Source organism: Bombus vosnesenskii, unplaced genomic scaffold (assembly GCF_011952255.1).
Source record: "Bombus vosnesenskii isolate JDL3184/JDL3185 unplaced genomic scaffold, Bvos_JDL3184-5_v1.1 scf7180000016274, whole genome shotgun sequence".
In the NCBI taxonomy this organism is placed as follows: Eukaryota; Metazoa; Arthropoda; class Insecta; order Hymenoptera; family Apidae; genus Bombus; species Bombus vosnesenskii.
In genome coordinates this window covers 148594-167933 of record NW_022884343.1, presented here as the reverse complement: position 1 = coordinate 167933, position 19340 = coordinate 148594, and the positions used below count along the sequence as shown (strand labels likewise).

The window sequence follows — 19340 nt, the reverse complement described above, 5'->3', positions numbered from 1 at the left end:
ATATATATTTCATTTTAACAATTTGTATATTGGCATTCTCATTACTACAATTCCGGAGTCATACTAAATACAATAAAACCTAATGCAGTCTTCTCCAACAAGACTTATAAGCATGAATTTTTCTACTTGTTTGTACTTTAAAATTCGGATGATGAAGGATATATATCAATTTATTAGAGTAACAAAGAAATTATTTAATAACATATTTCGGAGTAAAAACATAATTTCCCAAATACCAAACTCAGCCGATAATATATAAAAATTAAAAATCACAGCTTCTTCGTCTTTACTGATCATTGAAATCATCATAAACCGAACAGAGACAAACCAAATTTACTCAGTGCCAATCTTAGCGTACAATTCTCCTAGCTCTAACTCATCGATTCGACACAAATACAAAAATAGTACTTATGAAAAAAGTTTTAGACTAGTTTTCAAAAAACCTGAGCCATCGAATTATCGTCATCTTACAAAACGGTACAAACTAAGAAACAAATTAGAATCTTAGTTCGTGAGTAACATCAAGGCAAGAAAAGTATAAAAATTAAGAAGCTACGTTACACTCCTGTTTTTAATATTGAACGGTATTAGTTCGCAAACGTAATCGAACTTACGAACATTAAAATATCTCTCAGTAACAAAACATTGTTAATCCTCTCTTACGTACATATACATATGTGTGTATATAATATACATATGACTTTAACATTTTATCTCATCTTCAACGAATCATCATTCTTAACAACAATATATTTCGACATAATATATCTCTAAGTGCATAGTTTATATAGATATTACCGATTCAAAAAACAGGATAGCAGCTATAAATGTTTTTCCCCCTAAACATTGCAGAAAGAGAAGAAACATTTTTACTATATCATTTTTATCTTGACTGGAGGCGGTAGTATACTCGAAAAAATACAAACAGTCGCAAATCTACTAATATATGTAACATAGAATGTGATTTACTGTTTTATATACACAACTTCTAGATTATTATATGATTTTATGAAATTGTCGATCGGTAATATTTGACATGTTCAATATAGTAAATTTTTTCTCTTCATTGTTTTACAAGTTTTACATGCAAAAAAAGACTGTTATCCAATTTTTATATACATTTTTAATTTCTTATTTTTTATTGTTAACGTAATTGATAACAAAATGTTTTTATTTAAATAGGCTTTCTACGCAAAGAAAAAATTGAATTTCGACGTTTGAGCGCTTCATGAAAAGATTATTTAAAAATAATGAAAAGTGATTTATGTCATGACGGACAACAATAGTAATAATAATAAATCTTCCTACTCTAATATGAATAGAAGCAAACACAATAATCGTCTACCCTTATCGCCTTGAAAATTTATATTTATGATGATATCGTTCCCTAACTTTCTTTTTCGTTGGGAAGAATAGCACAAGACAATAGTCATACTTTTTTTTAATCATTAACCGGAATAATGTATTGATAATTAATAACAAAGTAGAAATGGATACGAAGAATCCGACGAGAGCAACCTGTCTCTAACACCATACTTAACAATAACTTTTGGTTTAAATCAAGTGTACATGTTGCTCTAGAAAGATCGCAATACTGTATCAGATGGAAATGAGTTGTTTCTACCATACTGAAACACGAGGACCATGAATTTTAAGTATTTAACCTTAGAGGTCATTTTTTTTTCTTTTTAGATTACGTTAATTATAGTTAATCAATACAAAATTGGGCCAGAGAGTTCTTCTAAGCTACAATTGGAATTCAATTTTTTCCTCATGTTTCGAAAGTTTTTAGAAACAACTAGAGACCAAACTTGATCTTTTGGCACTACTGTTATTGCCAGTCAACATAATTCAATCATTTCATTAACCTGTTAACTGGAAAAGACAAAATTATCAATATTTTCAATTTAATAATTTAACTGTGATACATTATAATTATATACATTTTCAAGAGATAAATCAAATTATTTCACCTTCTAGTAATTCTTAATATTATCTTTTAAAAATATATCTACATTTGTAAGAAACAAAACAGATTATTTGTTGAAAACAATTTTCCACAATGAAAGTGCCAGTTAGCAGATTAATGGTAACGAGAAGGTGACATAATCTTACTCTCGGCGCACTCTGAGTCTATGTAACCGACTCGTTTAATCCAGCTTCACGATCCCCGCCTCCGTGTGTGTGTATGAATGTGTCGACGAAGGTACAGACAGATAGTTTAGGCTGTTCCTCGCGTACGTACGTACGCTACCTGAAAGGAGGAAGGACTACTTTTTGCTACGCTTACAGACCACACAGCAGCGCTGTGATACCTATTTTGCTACCTTCCATATGTTCAATTGGACCTGATCGGCCATCATGGTCCCCAAGTTCGGGAACGCGTGTCCGAATGGCTTCTCCCAACGTCTGGACGCTCTCTTGGATGGCATTGTTGTTCTTGTTGTTCATTTTCTTTTTTTCGAAACAGACGTAACTTTTTCAAAACTCGCCACAAGATGCGAGCTGTTGGCCCATTATTCAGGGGCCGTGAGTAAGTCCTAGGCTAATTCTCGTTTACCCTTCGGTTCTGTGTAGAACTTGGACTCATTGCCGTTGCTCATGTTCATCGCCTGTTCGTGAAAGTGCCTGCTTAGCAAGTATACCACCGCTTCGTATGTTGCCATTATAATCGCCGTATTTGGAATTTGTCTAATTAGGTGGGTACCGAGACCACGGTACAGACCGTGTAATCCTTCCTCAGCGTGTACAGTCTTCAACGTTTGCCAGAAAGCCTGGTACTTGGTACCTTCCTCTCTAAGTCTTGTCCTTGCTACTTCTGGAACAGTTCAAATTGTTTTAATTACTATATCTTAGTTTAACCACGTCAGAGTTATTTGCTTAAATTGGAATGATCGTTTCTTTGATTTTAGGAACTCGTTGTCAGGAGAAATGGAAGTTAATTGATACTAAAACTGTTCTATTAAAAGAATTAAAATAAATGTATTCCTTCTCCAAGCAACTAGTCCTCTTTTTGAGATTCTGATACATTAAGCGCAGTTACACGTGTGGTGGAGACGTGTTGTACTAGTGCGCAGGATGTTTGCAAGAACTAGAGAGGCTTTTGCGAGTGAGGAAGTTCGCACAAACTGGGTGCTTTGATCTTGAACCACAGCCAACTCACTGAGCAATGCCTTAAAAATAGAGCATAATTGAAGGAGAAAGCAGAAGCTTGCATCTCGTGATGGCAGAATTATACAATGCAGCCGATCTTACCATGGGGGTAAGCGATGGTGGAGGCGATCGTTTTTGAAAACGAGCCCGCCGCCATGAATTCTAAGAAATCGCGCAATGTTTTGCGATTGTCTGCGCTGCTGGGCTTGTACGTCGCTAAAGAGGCCTTCACGGCCTCGTAGATCACAAAATGTATCACAGTCTCGCTTATTCCTACGTAGGAGGCTATAATGCCTTTGTAGAATCCCAGGATACCCTGAAAATACAATATATAGTCTTAACTCGAGTTTCATCAACCATCAAGACTTATCATACTCCTAGTTTCCTATGGAAGGAATGTGAGATTGTCTGATGTTGTTGTTAGTCTTGGGTAATTTAAAACACCCAGCCTGCCAACAATGAGAACTGTAACTAAATAGCCAAAGAATAATTCCTTATTTTTAAACTGGTAAATATGTCATACGAGAATCTTCTTTTCAAATATGTATATTCTTGACACGTTACGGTCAATTTGTTGGCAAAATGAGTGCGCTGCTTCGCTATATGCGTAAGAAGCTCAAGAAAATCAGAGTATCATGAACTTAAAATTAAATATTCGATAAAAACATGATACATGTACTTATGCATTCAACCAGTTTGTTAAACTTGTCAAAGGATTAAGGAACATACTATGTTCTCAATAAAGAAATTATCTGAAGAGTGCGTACCAGAGATATTTGCACTCAAAGATAAGGCAGACGTTAAATTTTGAGGATGAATAATAACTTGATACAATTTATGATCGAGCTATCAAAATTAACCTTCCTTAGGAGCCACCATTCACGCTGTATTACTTTTTGATTGCTAATTTTCTGTCTCTGATTCGCAAGCACGCGATAATGGAATTTTCCGTGAATTAAAATTATTGACTGGATTTATATTAGAAAAGAAATCGTAAAAGTATAATATTCCAATAATTTAATTAATATCTACATCGTAAGTGCTTCAGAAAATGTTGACCCTTTTGTTTGAATATGAAATTCTCTGATTTTCAGGAACAATATAGTATAGGCGAAAATGGAACTCGCTAACAGATATGATAATACAAATAGACGTAGAGAAGCTAGAATGGAAAGACGTGGGTTATGAACGGAGGATTCTATCGTAGAAAACTGTCTACCTAATCAACCTTATCGCTGCATGTACACGCGTGTTGTGCGATCACAGCGAGAGAAAAGCGAAAGTATATAATTGCTTGATAAATGGCGAGGTAATATTGCACCATAGAAATTGCTAGAATCCCCCCCCCCCCCCCCCCATAATTTCTAACAAACTGTTCATTTCTTCTCGCGATTATTATTTATGAGAATTTTCTTGTTTCGTCCAGTCTTTTAATGATAAGTAGCCAAAGTGCTGAATTCTATTAAAACTTATAGTTTTTTTACGCTTTGGTGTATGCTTCATACATAATATTATTAGTTCTTTTTTACGTAACAACAGTTCCAGTTTCTTTTTATTGAACGAAAAAAACAATACTAACATAACTTAGACGCCGGCTACAAAAAGCCCGACAGCATGACGCAGTATGAACTAATAGATTACTTGCCATAAAGAGAAACGTTGTTTTCTCATCTAGAAGATATTTTCGGCGCATTTTAACTATTCGTAGTTCGTAGGGACAATTTTAGAATTGGCTCTGCTGCAATTGCGATGCAAATGCGACGTCTGCGAGACGTAATCAAACCATACGAAAATGACACCACGATTTGACATGCTAAATAAATTTTGTTTACATTATAGTAAGTGTTGGAAGAGCTCCTACTTAAATTATGGTTCTAGATAACGATACGCGATTTTATCATTCTGTAACGAATTATGCCGAAAATCTTGAAGATCCAGATATATTTGGCACTCGGATCCTATGCATCTATGGTCGTAAAAATATCGTTGGCTACCGAATCGGGTTGTACATTGTATGTCGTGACAGTTGCGACATTATGTTATGTTGACTTTCGATCGACAACAGGTTTAAGGTCTCGCATTTCCTAAGCCTCAGAACCAGTTTTAATTTAAAGAAAACAAATAAAATTGTTGCATAGCATTCACCACATACTCTCCGTTCTTTGTAAGTACAATCATCAGCCTCAAGAGCATACTATTAAACTCTTTCATCCTTGCTCTTCCAGTCCCAAGAGGGATCTACAATCTTAAATATACCCTGCTTCCTAAAATCAGAATACAGTTAATATAGTTCCCCTGTCCGATGTCAGGAACATGTGGTTTAGAGCTCGTTACCCCTATAGTATTACAGAGACTATCTAATCAGTGAATTGATGATTCAGGATGCAACAGTGTCGACCACAGACCGTGTACCAATGTGTTTGACTGTGGGTGGTGGGGAAACTTTCCGATGATACGCTACTGATCATTGCAATGGTATAATAGATTAAAAAAAGTCTTCCAAGATGTTCCAATATGACATGTCTCATGGAACGAGGAGTGTCCTCAGAAGAGAATTTTCGTACCGATTGGCGATATATCCTTTGCACACACCCCATCGCGGTGATTTTGTTTGTTCGATGGTCCAGCTGCAGCCTGGTCTTCACGAACCAAATAGGATTTGTCAACGTGCATGCCACGAAACCTGAAAAATGAATGCACGTGTCTTTAATCCGATCAGTACGTGTGGGGGCGAACTGCGACTGTCTGAGCCCTCTTCAAGAGCTAATTTACTGGCTCCCTAAAGTCTGTTTCTCGAAGATGGTCTTTGGAGAAGCGATGCTTAGACCGCCAACGCAACGTGCCAGCTAAGAAAACATACTAAAAAAACAAAAAAAAAAAAAATCCAGGAATATCCTCCTGAAAAAAAAACAATTCGATATTTACATCCAATGTTGCAGGAATTTATCTCTTTTCAAATTGATCTAGTCTCGTGCTACGACATTCCAAACAAAAGAACTGGAGAAGAATAGAGTAGTAAGATGCAAAACTGCCACGCTGTATTTCCTGATAATGGTCTAATTTTAGACCGTAGACCTTTAAAGAGCCGATTAACAGATAATAAATTCGTTTAAAAGAAACGCTGTGGAACGACTATGACCACAGATAACTCGATCTTCTAATGTCTATGGTAATTCAATAGCAGTTGCGCCATCCACCTAACAAGCAACGAATACATTCGAGCCAAGAAACGAATGGCGGGTTGAATTCTTTTTCGTGAATCCAAATCTAGTCTGTCGCTGGCAGAAATTCCCCGATCGATCCACTGATTCCTGTAAACATGCCAACTTCTAAAATTATCGTACTTACGACAACAATCGATCTTTTCAATGGACAATGAAATGCGATGAAGTCAGAAACGAATTTATACGTTAGATGTTCACCCCATCCACGTTTACGAGAATCGAGGACGTCGAGTTGAACAAATGAATCGATAGTTATTTCACGTGTTCCTAATCACTCTGAAATCAGAGGCGAAGTTCAGAACTGTCCTAGTTTTTACGCGGAAATGCCTGCAATTAGAAAAGGCGACAGATTGCCCAGCGTGATCTTGTACGAAGCTCTACCGGAAAATCGAAGAAATATTCTGGATCTGGTTGCTAATAAGAAAGCCATCATCTTTGGAGTCCCTGGGGCTTTCGTTCCAGGATGTTCTAGGGTCCATCTCAGAGGATTTATCGAAAAGTAACGTGTTCGGCATAACTGTTAACTCTCTTGTAATTATTATCGTGACTTTTGACTGTTGCAAAAAGAATTTCAGAACACGAGCGATAATTTCACTTAATTTTGTAATATACAGAAACTTGTTTGCTAATTCAGATCGACAAACCTGAAATTCTTTGGCTTTGAAGAGATAATCTGCGTGTCTGTGAATGATCCATTCGTGATGTCTGCTTGGGGAAATGCCAAAGGAGCAAATGATAAGGTACTGACGTCAATGAATGATAATGACTTTCTAAGATTTGTAGGGTTATTGGCTCCGAAGCTGAAACATAATTTTCTGTATGAAAGTAATAAGAGCGACTTTCACTTAAGTATAGTATAAGATAGAAGATTCGTTGAAATTTAGGTGAGGATGCTGGCAGATCCCACGGCATCATATACCAAAGCCATAGGAATGGACGTGGATATCCCGGAATTGGGAGGCACCAGGAGTAGAAGATACTCCATGGCCACCGTGAATGGCATTGTAAAAGAATTATTCATAGACGCACCCGATGTGAAACTTATGTGCTTACAAACAGATGGTGTTCCTACATATTGTACTTAGCATAGGTGTAGCAGCATAAGAATAAAAGTAGTATTTGCAGTTACTCGCATATTATACAAGAATGTGGATCATTTATCGCAGCATAGAAATACGTAAACATCTTCTTCCTAACGCTAACATTTAATTGTACAATAGAGTTTTAATAAAAAAAAGAGGTTGACCTCTTTGTTTCATAACCAGTTAGCTGTGTTTGACAAGTATACTCGTCATCGCTTACTCTTTGCGACACATTTTAAGTACACACTTTTGAAAGAGGTCGCAACAGCTAACTGGTTATATTCGATGCGATCTTCTTCTTCAAGATCTTTAATAATATCTGCTATGATTAATGCTAATAATGGTATAATTTCACAAAAACTTTTATCCTTTTTTCTGTGATATGTTAAATCTCATGGTGTACCACATATAAACATATCGGCGTCAATTACCCCTGGTATTAATTATACAAAATAAATCTATTCTGCAAGTTCGAAAACTTAATTTCCAAGAATTGCTGGAACGCAGAATGTAAATTCTAATATTAGCAAGGATCTGGAAATCAGACGATTTTTTGCTAAAAATCTATTGTACAATTACATGCTATTGTTAGGAAGAAATTATTTATGTATTCTTTACCTATAATAAATAATCAATATCTTAGTACAATGAGCAATACAGTATTACCACTTCTTTTTGTACGAAGCATACAAATACAGAGATACTGCTGTGTCCGAGTATGAGTAAACTGACAAAGTTCAATTTCCAAAATCATCGGACTCAAAGATTGAAAAATTCCAATTGTTAGATTTACAAAGCTCGAAGTCCAGAAATTTTCTGTTTATTAGTAACCCTATTCCCAATAATTTTCTTTGCAAAATTTCCTTGAACTTCTTGTCTTAAATTCATCGAATATACGTAATATCTTAGAACGACGTTACACAGGTATATAATCAAGGTCACAGATAACCTAAAATAAGCTGTAAACAAGTATCGCTTAGCGCACACAGTACGCAGCGCTCGGCATTCCAATGGAGTCCGGCAATTGATGACTTCCCGCGTGTATACTTTTGCACGTTGTCACAAGTGCAACGTGATTCCATCGTAAACACGCTTCGTCAATTTTCATCCGACAGCGTTGCGAATCAGAACACGCGAGATTATACGCGATTAACGTGGCGTGTTATTTGCCATACACTTCCGTAAATTATTGCGAATTATAAATTTATCTTATCGTAACGGCACGCTCACGCTGATATGAAAAAAGAAGCAAATTCTTACTGAGCAACAGTTTGTCCTCATCTTTCACGTGTTTCATAAATACAGTAGTAACGTAAAATACATTTACGACGATATTTCTTGTTTATTGATCCTTCATTTTCCGTACATATACGGTCAAGACGTCCGAAATAGTTTTAAGGCTGCTTCTATGCGTAATGCCATGTTACAGCTATTTGACGTTCTTTCGAGTACTAATAAGCAGATACTTGAGCTCAGCAGAATCTGAGAAATACTAACTATTTGACCTATCTCACTGTCGAGGGAAACACTAGAAACACCGCCGCATATCGATTTGAAGCGCGAGATTCCTAGGTGACACACTTTGGGTTACTTTGGATGCTGGACTTAACGATGCACTCTAACAGTTATAGTAGTTTTGGTGAGCTTTCGTACTTGAAAGATTAATATTAATATTAACTTCAGGATTTAAAAGACATTAAACCGTGGGAACCAGATATACAGTGGCTCAGAAAAATATTTTATGTACATATAATGTATATATTTTGAAATGTCATTAGCGCTACAACGAGACAAGATTAATATTGGATGATTAATATTGGAAAAATTAGAAACGGAAATGTATATAGAAGTTACAAAATATTTATTTAAAGCATATACTTCGCAAGAACTACCAAAGTATGTTAACAGTCAATTATTTACCACATTAATAAGACACATATATAATACTATCATATAGTGAAACCATTTTCATTACTATTTATACGTTTAAGACTACTATTCATGCTTTATACTAATTTTTCATTTGAGCGTATATTTGCGATAAAGGCCTTGTACATTTTCAGATTGGTTTCAAATTTTGCTATTATAATTAGGATAGTAGTGTCTCGTTACAGTGCTAATGAAGTTTTAAAAAGTTCTGTACACAGCATAGTATTATTTATATTGTAGGTTCACAGGCCTGTTATAAACGAGGTTATCACTGTGCACGTATCCACTATATATATCGTACATATATATATAAACATTTATACATATCAACACATATACATATACATATAGATATACGTAGTACAATGCACATAGTATATACATAAAAAAGTTCTGTAGTAAATGTTCGAATACTTTCGTGAGCCACTGTATCTACACCTCATTATCACTACATGTATTTCAGTATTCCAAATATTCCAGTGTCCACTATTTCAAATATTTTAAATATCCCTACGTTTCCAATATTGAAATATCTCGATCTTCATTATTCTAATATTCTAACATGTCAAGATCTCCGATACATTAATTCTCGCATATTCCAATCCAAGTGTCACAGTAGGTTAATAGCATTTCAAGATTCGAAGGACGCGTGCAAAATGCTTACGTAATCCGGACGCGTCGCGTCGCAAGCGATGCACCGGTGGTAAACAGTGCGTTGGCCGGGATGATTGCCTGCGTGGGTCATTACAAACTGGGTCAATAGAACGGAATATCTGCTCGGCCAATAAACAATCCCAGTCTTTAATGACCAATTTATAAATACGGAAAATTTCTTTTCCATGTAAACATTTAAAATATGCTACCTAGTAACTTCATCAGCTTAGAACTAGATCATATACTTGACAAAACACTCGAACTTGCAATTATAGGCGTTCGATGATTTCCATAATCGCTCCTATTTGAACAATATTTTTCTCAATTTCGTTGCACATCTTAGCTGCAAGTATACGATCGCATTTGTTATGCACCAGTGATGTAAATAGAAATTTGCATAACGTGTATGCAAAGCATTATCGGTCACGTGAGACAAATAATCGCAGTCAAACCAATCTCCAGAAACATCATACAAAGCGGAAACTAAAAATCGGAAGAGGCGTAGCGGCTTGATAAAAAGTTTGACGAGAACAATGCTGTCGCCAGTCAGGTAAAAGTGGTGTTTCATTGAAGAGATCCGAGAGTTCTCGTAGCAGTCTTCTATTTTTAACATTGAACAGCCATGTAATTTCAATGATCGCTCTACCTGTCGGCTATTTACGACTTAAACCGACAATCCATAAACCGTGCTTTTTCTCTAAGCATTAATTACCAAGTATCCGTGATCTTCATTATCAGATGTAGTTGAATTTTGGCTAAAATTACGTAGAAAAATGACAAACACGATATATTTCGTTTGATTTTTCAAGAAAAAGCATAAATGAAATTTAAGAAGAATAAGATAAATATGAAATATTGAAACAGATATGAAATATTAAAAATATACTTAACTCCGTGTTTGATTATATTGACTAAAATATTCAGGTCAATTTTGTTATCCAGTCACTAATAAATTTTCTTTATCAAGAATCTTTCAGTCGTGAAATCGCAACATAGTCACGAGGCATCGCGTTCCGAAAATGATCTAGAGGGAAAATAACGGGAAAATGAGACTTCAGGAACATCAAATTAAGCCTTTCTTGTCACATGCAACCATGATGCAAGGACGCATGAGAGCCATAAGTACTACAACAGCGAGTGTTTCAAAGCCATTTGGATGCAATTGTACGCAGATGAAATAAATCGTGAAGAAGGAGCAAGACTGACAGATCGTAAGCCTAACAGAAACAGAGAATCCAGCGAAGAAGATTCGAAGTAGTAGAGGAAGATACAGAATATTTGTTATTTCGAGAAAAATGTGCAATGGAAAAGTAAGATCTAAGATTCTAAAAATTATATTGGACACGATTTTTAGAATTCTTTAAGCAACTAAATTCCATTTGTCTGAAAAATCAAGACATCAAAGAAATGAAACGAATGCAAAAAATTAAAAAAATAGAGCGTCAGTTTCGAATTATGAAATCTTAAGTTGTGTAGTCACTTCGAATGGGGAAAAACTGGGTCACTGGTACGGGGCGGCTGATGAAAAATCAGCTGTTAGGCGACTACGTGATCAGCCGCACGTTTTCGACCAAGCAGAAAGGAGGACCCTTCGAAAAGGAGCTTACGTGCCATCAGACGCATAAACTAAATTACATACCGTAATCGGGCTCCTTTTCTTGTTTAACCAATTTTATTAATTACTGGCTCTACTGTGGATTGTTGGATACAATGAGTGTTACACACAGCACCCCTGCAGAGAAATTAGTATCCAAAAGAATAATCTGGCACACGAAGTTCTGTTCTTTCCGGATAAGAGTTATCTGCCAATTAAGCAAGCCAAGCAGATTCTTCAATTAATTGCAATTACTCATCACAATTTCTGAGAACTAAAATAAACATCGCTTAATTTATCATATTATCAATGTCAAACAACAATTTTCATTCAGATAATTGACTTTATATTATGCAAACGTTTATAGAACAAATTGATGATAAGAATTCCTGTGTAAGTATTTCGAGAGATTCCACGAGGACACAAATTCACAAGAATTTTGTTCTTTATTACACGATAACTAAATAAGATAGACGATGTGAATTATCAAGCATACAAAATCGAATGTTATCGCGTTAGAAGAGATCAGAAACAGCAATGATTGGAACCAGTTATTTACGGCAGTCCATTCAACTAGATAACAGCGAGTGACGTGCGACATGACCCCACTGAGCTCCTTATCAGTTGACGCCTTGATTGTTCTGAGAGAAAAGAGACAGACTACGCGATCCTAATGCATTGTGCCTGGTCGGCCGATGCCTCAGCTAGATCTTCATATATACATACATACATCTATTTCTGTGCTCAGCTATTCGTCTTCGTTCTATTCAAAGATGAAATTTTACGCTTCAATCATTATACTTGCTCTTTTCATTTTCCACTACGTAAATCGCCAAAGGTTTCTTTGATTCGATGGAAAACGATCAACGTCGATGGTACTGTCAATTTTCTAATTTGTATAGCACTGTGCTTTAAAAAAGTCGCTCCGTAAAGACTGATTTGAATGGAAAGAAATTTCATCCGAAAATACATTGAAACGATAAAATAGTCCTTAATAATCCCATTTGTGCGGGCATTGTAGCAACATACCTATTTGTGATCTATCAAATTATCATTCATATAATCATCTGTAATACACAACACATTCGAGCTTTCAAGTAACGCTTCTCAATCATTCCTCCTTCGCTTAAGACATACATTACATCACAGCAGTAGCTAAAATCAATCACATCGGAATCAAGCTGCAGCAGAGCCGATGAAAATACGAGTCTGATCGATAAGAACGGAAGTAGAACGATAAACTTACCGGCACAGAATGCGGAGAACACGTGCACAACAGCGGTGTCCGGGGGGAAGATCGCGTTAAACGCGACTTTGCTTTTCGAGTAGGCGCAGAAGTAGATCGCCCTGGATGGTGCGACTCCTACAAGGTTGGGGCCCAATCCTTTGAACAGGGCACGAGTACCTTCGTTCTTTACGATATACTTGATGCATTGGTATACACCAGGCGCGGAGTGACTATGGGGAGAACCTCCTGGAGAAGAGGACGCGCCAAAGTGAGAGAGAGCAACCAAAGCATGCCTGGAAACAGTATGGTGAACTTCGATTAAATATTAAACATACAAATAAAGTTACATTCATTTTTATTCCGTTCTGCCATCGCAGCCTTTTCAACGATATTTTCATATTTTTCTCGCCTCACAAATTAATCTAACGCGTACAGAGTTAAACTACACTACCGACCATAAAGTATTAGGACATCGTTGTATTTATTAAAAATACCCTATCAAGTTTTATTAGATCTAGTATTTTATATTATATGACACGCATGATACAAATGATGTAAAAAATTAGACTAGACGATAATACAATAAATATAAATTGAAAGCAATGGAAAGTATTTAATCTGTATTAAATATCAGGAGCTGATATTTAATACTTATGGCTAGACTGCGGAAGATTAAAAAATCTACAAAATGCTTATAACATATAAAAATATCCGAAGTATTTAAAGTAAACTTATTTATTTGTTGTAATATTTAATAAACAAAACAAGCATTTAGATTCTATTTCTTTAGGTATATTCATAAATATCTGCATGAATATCTGCAATCTACTTATGGCCAATAGTGTGAATCAATTAATTCTATAAAAAATTGAAAATTAATGTAAAAGTATTGGAAGCTTGAATCCTTGAGAAGAACACACTTGTCAGGATTTCTAGAATCAACAACGCGACGCATATACTTGGTCGAGGCTTTATTTTTAACCAGGCATGCCGCGAATGTAGGAATTAGTTGAACATCGGCGCTGGACCATCTCGGACGTGTTCGGAACACGTTCGAACATCACGTAAATTTAGTTTGCATGCCCCATCTTCTCTAATGTCACAATCATTGTACAATTCAAAATGTCCCGACGAAGTAAACAGGGTTTCAAAACGCAATTAGCTAATGTATAACATAGACAGGCATGAGACGAGAAGAAATATGATCCGCTGAAATAACGATAAGCAGGTTTGTTGCTTCGTGAAGGAATCGGTGCTCCGAGTATCAATTCGTGCTCTTCATTTTGAAAACAAATTCGAATTTCGATACTAATCTAAATTTGATCTACATTTTTAAATAATCTAAAAGAACAACAGTCATAAATTGTTTTCGTTATTAGTCTAATTAATTATACAGAGGTATTAATGAAGTTACCTTGTATACCCTCCAGTGCACAGTCTTCTCCTCTGTTCCGGTTTCGGGAAACTTTTGCACGTTACATGTCCCGAAGTGAGTTCCTTGTTCACCGGGGGTGGATAGAAGCCGGATGAGGAAGATTGTAAACGCGTTTTAACCACTTCTAAAGGGCAGGTAACTATCGCACCGGTCGTCCCAGCCACTCTGTGAAACAAAAAATCCAATTAATAAGAAATGAATGAAGAGATCAACAGGAAATTGATACGAAAGGTCGATAAATTGAAATAAAGGACAAAATTGTATACGTAAAAAACTATCTTTTCTCAGACATTTCGTCTAATATATGTATGTAATACTACGATGTTAATACGTATGTATATATGATGACAAATTATTTGTAGCATTATTCGATGGAATTATATCACTAAAATATCAATATGTTTGTAAATTGATAATTCATATATTTATTACGCACCAAGCGAAACATATATACTACACCTGTACAAAATTGTCAATCAAACGTAATAAAATGAAACTAATTAAAAACATTTAAAACAGAGTAAAAAGTAGAGTTGGCATAGTGTAAATGAGAAAAAAATTTGTAACGCTAATCGTTTGGTCGAAAACTTTCTACTAAGTATGATTGACTTATGTTAACAAGACGTGTTCTACAATTATCAACGTACACTATCATTAGGATGTAAACATATTCCTAAATTTGTAATTCATATGTCACACAACAAACGAGACGTATCACTTTTAAATACAAAAATTCTTGAATAATCGAATTCAGTTTCGATAAAGTTTAATGAATTCATATACAAAGGCTCAGTGACTTTTAATTAGACAGAACATTTTGAAATCTCATTAGCATTCTAACTAGACACGACTATCGTGACTATATTGGTAAAATTGATAACGGATCTGAAAATGTATATAGAAGCTACAAAATATTTACTTGAAACATATACTTCACAAAGTTTTCCGAAATATTTGTAAAGTCAATTACTCACTATATCAATAGGCCACAATATATAGTGAGAACATCGTCAGCACTATTTGCTTGGGTCTGCTTATTCATGCTGTTTACTACCTTTCTAATATGCGTACATCTGTAATAAATGTTTTGAGACTTTTACATATATTTACGGATTAGTTTCAAATTTTGTTATTGAAATCATGACAGTCGTGTCTCATTACAGTGCTAACGAAACTTCAAAAAGATTCGTATAATGCACATAGTATATTTATAAAAAAAATTCTCTGATAAGTGCTCAAATATTTTCGTAAAAATATTACTGCAAATGGTAGAACGTCTAAGAAACGGTTTGAGAAAGCCATACGTAGATTCGTCGTAAAAACATGTACCCCTCATTGAGAAGCCGGTTATAATGCGTATTATACTAAGCGCGATATTATTTCGATCTAGATAGGAATTTCGATGATATACATCGCAGCGAGACTCAACATAGTCGTGAAAAATTATCTGACACAGGCCGAAAATAACATCGTAGCTTCTAAATTTGAGCGATCAATTACGCATAAGCAAGACATACACGAGCTAGTCTGAGAATGACGTAACAACCGCGAGCCGGCGAACAATGTCGCAGCATTCAACATTACGGAATTCTCCTGAGTCACGTTTCTGTAGAAATTTCTAGGAATGCGCTTGTCCAGAAGCGCACAATATTTTTATAAATTATAGCTACTGCGCAAAACGCATGTACATCTATTTTGTTAATAAATAGTTTTCGTCGAAATAGCCGGCGTCAATCTACGACGTAAGTTCCTTATCTTGATTTGTTATTTTGTTATATACAAGTTCCTAATTCTAATCTAAATTCAATGAATGTCGAAATTAATATAAAGGAAAAAGACATGAGAAACCCACCCTCCGGCGACGAGATGTATCGCGGTATCGCGATCCAACATTCTTCCACTTAATCCTGTCACTCTGAGAACATTAACTTCGACAAAAGACAGAACAAAAAATACACTGTCAAGTTCACATGCGAGAAACGCAGAGAAATTGCGTACAATTGCAATGTATTATTCTTTCGATAGTTAACTTGGCTCTTGTCTCGACAATCAAATTAAAAAAGCGCGAACGAAGAACACCACTAATACGTTCAACAGCCCGGCAACAACTGATTGCATTGATCGCAACCGTATGGCGCACCGTTTACCATAGCCTATCACGAAACTAGAGAGGTCGTGACTATCGAATGCTTCGCGATCGAGGTGATATCGAGATTCATATGGCGGGAACTTTGTAATTTGAAAAGAAGAATGTTCAAATTTGTACCCCTTTAGGTAATTAAAATTCTAATAAGAGATCATTCTATAAATCTGAAGGTATCATTAAAGTACATAATTCAGAACAAATATGATGGGTAAGTTGTAAAAGACGTAGATGAAGTTAATGGTGTCTTGAAAGACGAATTGGAACTTTCTGACTTCAAAAGATTATAACTTCGAAATAAATGCCATGAAATACAAAAATTCGAATGCTATTTTGTAAAGAAAAGTCGGTACTTATATGTCACGTAAAAACACATTGCTCAAATTATTAATTAATAACAAAACGCGACAAATTAAAGTGTGGTATTACGAGCAAATATTCTAATAACTTCTATAACTTACTTCCAAAACCAAATGAAACGTATCAAATGTACTTCGAGACGCTGTCAACCTCATCTACATTTTTTACAACCTTCCCATCACATTTACTATAAATGATTGTATTTTTATATCTTATGATTTAGAATGATGTCTTACTAGAATTTTATATCCCTGAAGTAATACAAATTTAGCCGTTCTCCTTTGAATCATTATTTACGAGAGTTTCCACCCTAATGACCTCGATGACCTTCGTTACAGTTACCAAAAGTTTTCACAGGAAGGGAAAATAAAAAATTAGAAAGATTTAAATAAAATGCACACATATCTTTATGTCATAAAAGCAATGTATGGTATGAAAAGTATTAAATAAATATAGTACTAAATCTTTCATTGAGTTAAGACTAAGTACATTAAAAAAGTAAAAAAGGTCCAAGAATTAGAGAAAAATACCTCTTAGAATACCTCCTCTGTATGTTCCTTTTCTCTTTCAATCGCTATGTGCATGGCTCTTAAAAATCGACTTAGAGTACACTTTTTTGTTTTCAAATGAAAAGCATGAGCTAAAAATGGTATTTTTCTTAAAACACGTCCACTTAAGTTCACACTCTCTTGACTGAGCTCCATTAATTTAAGACTGTTCTTTGTCTGAAATGTTTCCTCATAGCCCATCTTTTTTAAGCATGATAAATCATAAATTTCTTCTGGTTCCATTAGTTTTGTCTGAAAAAAATGAAAATAGTATATTTGACAGAATAGGAAAACATATATATTTATTTACCCTCATTAATTCTTTAAGACAGGAAGTATAAATTTTGTATATAGCTTGATGCGAAGGAGGTCCAATATATTGCTTCATATCTGTTCTATCGACGAATGCTATGTCAATGGCTTCTGATAAATTGCTAGTTGTTAAAATTAAAATATTTGGATATCGTTTTATTTGGTCTAGTTGCGTTAATAAAGCATTCACTACTCTTATGGAATCAACGGGTTCCGATCCGTTATTACAAGTTCTCCGGGTATGCGCCAGGGATTCTATCTCATCGATCAAGATACAAACTAATGCTTGCGGATTTTCTAAAAGACTTTTTATTTCATTGAATAATTTCATAACCAATTTGCCACTCTGCAAATAGTAATATTTTTAATTTTATTATCTACTAATTAAAAAATTTCCTTAATAAGTTATTGTAATATTACCTCTGAAAACCACTTTGAAAATAAACTATGGCTATTTATCTCAATAAATTCGCCATGTGTAAATCTATTACCTAAACGAATAGCAGCCTTCTGAGCAAGGGCTTTACATAAACTAGTTTTTCCTGTACCTGGTGGCCCATGTAATAGTACCACTTTGTTCCAACTTATGATATTAGTATTAATATTATGATCTGCAAATATCATTGCTGTTTCCACAAAGTGAAGTAGCTAAAAAAGGAACAAAACATTTTCAGGTGTTATGAAAAATTGAGCTAATTATAAGATATTCAACTAACATTATCCTTTATATTGGAATCAAAATAAAGGCTCTCCCATAAATAATGAAATTCTTGTGATGGTAATATCCAATGGGATGAGGCTGGAAGATTTTCTCCATCATTTTCCATTGTCTCTGTAGCTGCAGACTCTGTGGTTAATCTATATGTATGAAACTTTAGAGTAGCTCCTTGCACTTTCATGTGAGTTCTCTGTAACTATAAAGTTCATATTACTAACGTTCTTTGTGTATGCAATTAAATTTACTTTCAAATTTTTACCTCTCCATGACTGCAAGTGCATATTATAGAATCAATATGAGTCTGCAAAGTGGAGTTTGTCAGGTCTTTTCCATACATAATGATATCTAAAGCAACATCCTCTAATGCATTTATTTCAGCATATACTAAATTCTCTATTTTTTCTATAGAAAGTGTGCTGAAAGTCAAATATTATTATTTATAATGGATTTAACATTCAAAATATAGCGCACAAAGTTGATAAAAAAATTATATTCCAATTGAAACATAAATTATCGTAATCGTACAAAATCGTTAATTGTAAAAAAGAGAACTACGAAGGTGATACCTGTCGATATTTTGACAGATTTCCACGTGCAAAACATCGGCTCCTTCCATTTTATTTTAGCTTTTTACTTTTCGACGCTTTTCCGACACTTTAGGAATTGATTAACAATCTTTTTAATACAAAGCTAAGATCTTAAGAAAAATACCAAACTGCATACTCCAGAACAATCAAAAATTCAAAATGTAATTTGGAACTGATTACGCAGGTGTTTCCAACCAATTGTCAAATATATAGTGATAGAAGAAAAAAGAGAGGAACGGAACAGAAGGAAGTTTAAATCTGATTTTCAGCGAACGAATTTAACGTAAAGGCAAAGAAGAGAGAAAGAGTTTAAAAGAGAGTCCTATGAAGGAGGATGTCATCGTTTTGATGTTACTAACTCCTTTATTAATAT

The 19340-nt window shown here is 34.9% G+C and overlaps 2 protein-coding genes and 2 long non-coding RNA genes across 9 annotated transcripts; 3 read left to right on the top strand and 1 right to left on the bottom strand.

Annotated features, from left to right (window-relative positions):
• Positions 1 to 223: 223 nt before the first annotated feature.
• On the bottom strand, positions 224 to 19211 carry LOC117242494 (mitochondrial carrier protein Rim2). 6 transcript variants are annotated; one of them, XR_004495269.1, is made up of 7 exons: positions 16152 to 16430; positions 14279 to 14464; positions 12883 to 13157; positions 5718 to 5836; positions 3256 to 3469; positions 2328 to 2818; positions 224 to 2254 (listed from the first exon to the last, which is right to left on the bottom strand). XR_004495269.1 is itself a non-coding variant. In XM_033509207.1 (7 exons), exons 1-6 carry the CDS (start codon positions 18994 to 18996, stop codon positions 17336 to 17338), a joined length of 1248 nt encoding a protein of 415 aa, XP_033365098.1. In that variant the 5' UTR covers positions 18997 to 19211; the 3' UTR covers positions 14372 to 14464; positions 17333 to 17335. The 6 variants fall into 6 exon arrangements, 4 of the variants coding, with proteins under 4 accessions (XP_033365100.1, XP_033365102.1, XP_033365098.1 ...); XR_004495270.1 differs by lacking the exon at positions 224 to 2254 and adding an exon at positions 3044 to 3173 and having other exon boundaries at positions 2678 to 2818; XM_033509207.1 differs by lacking the exons at positions 224 to 2254; positions 2328 to 2818; positions 3256 to 3469; ... (1 more) ...; positions 12883 to 13157; positions 16152 to 16430 and adding exons at positions 17333 to 17602; positions 17661 to 18008; positions 18083 to 18310; ... (1 more) ...; positions 18640 to 18796; positions 18947 to 19211 and having other exon boundaries at positions 14372 to 14464.
• Positions 6618 to 7484, top strand: LOC117242496 (peroxiredoxin-5, mitochondrial-like). The gene is made up of 3 exons (XM_033509214.1): positions 6618 to 6876; positions 7012 to 7117; positions 7262 to 7484. Exons 1-3 carry the CDS (start codon positions 6701 to 6703, stop codon positions 7460 to 7462), a joined length of 483 nt encoding a protein of 160 aa, XP_033365105.1. The 5' UTR covers positions 6618 to 6700; the 3' UTR covers positions 7463 to 7484.
• LOC117242497 lies at positions 13744 to 14715 on the top strand. Its single transcript, XR_004495271.1, has 2 exons — positions 13744 to 14092; positions 14295 to 14715. It is a non-coding gene; the product is annotated as an uncharacterized LOC117242497 (long non-coding RNA).
• Positions 15800 to 16233, top strand: LOC117242499. Its single transcript, XR_004495272.1, has 2 exons — positions 15800 to 16041; positions 16130 to 16233. It is a non-coding gene; the product is annotated as an uncharacterized LOC117242499 (long non-coding RNA).
• Positions 19212 to 19340: the final 129 nt, after the last annotated feature.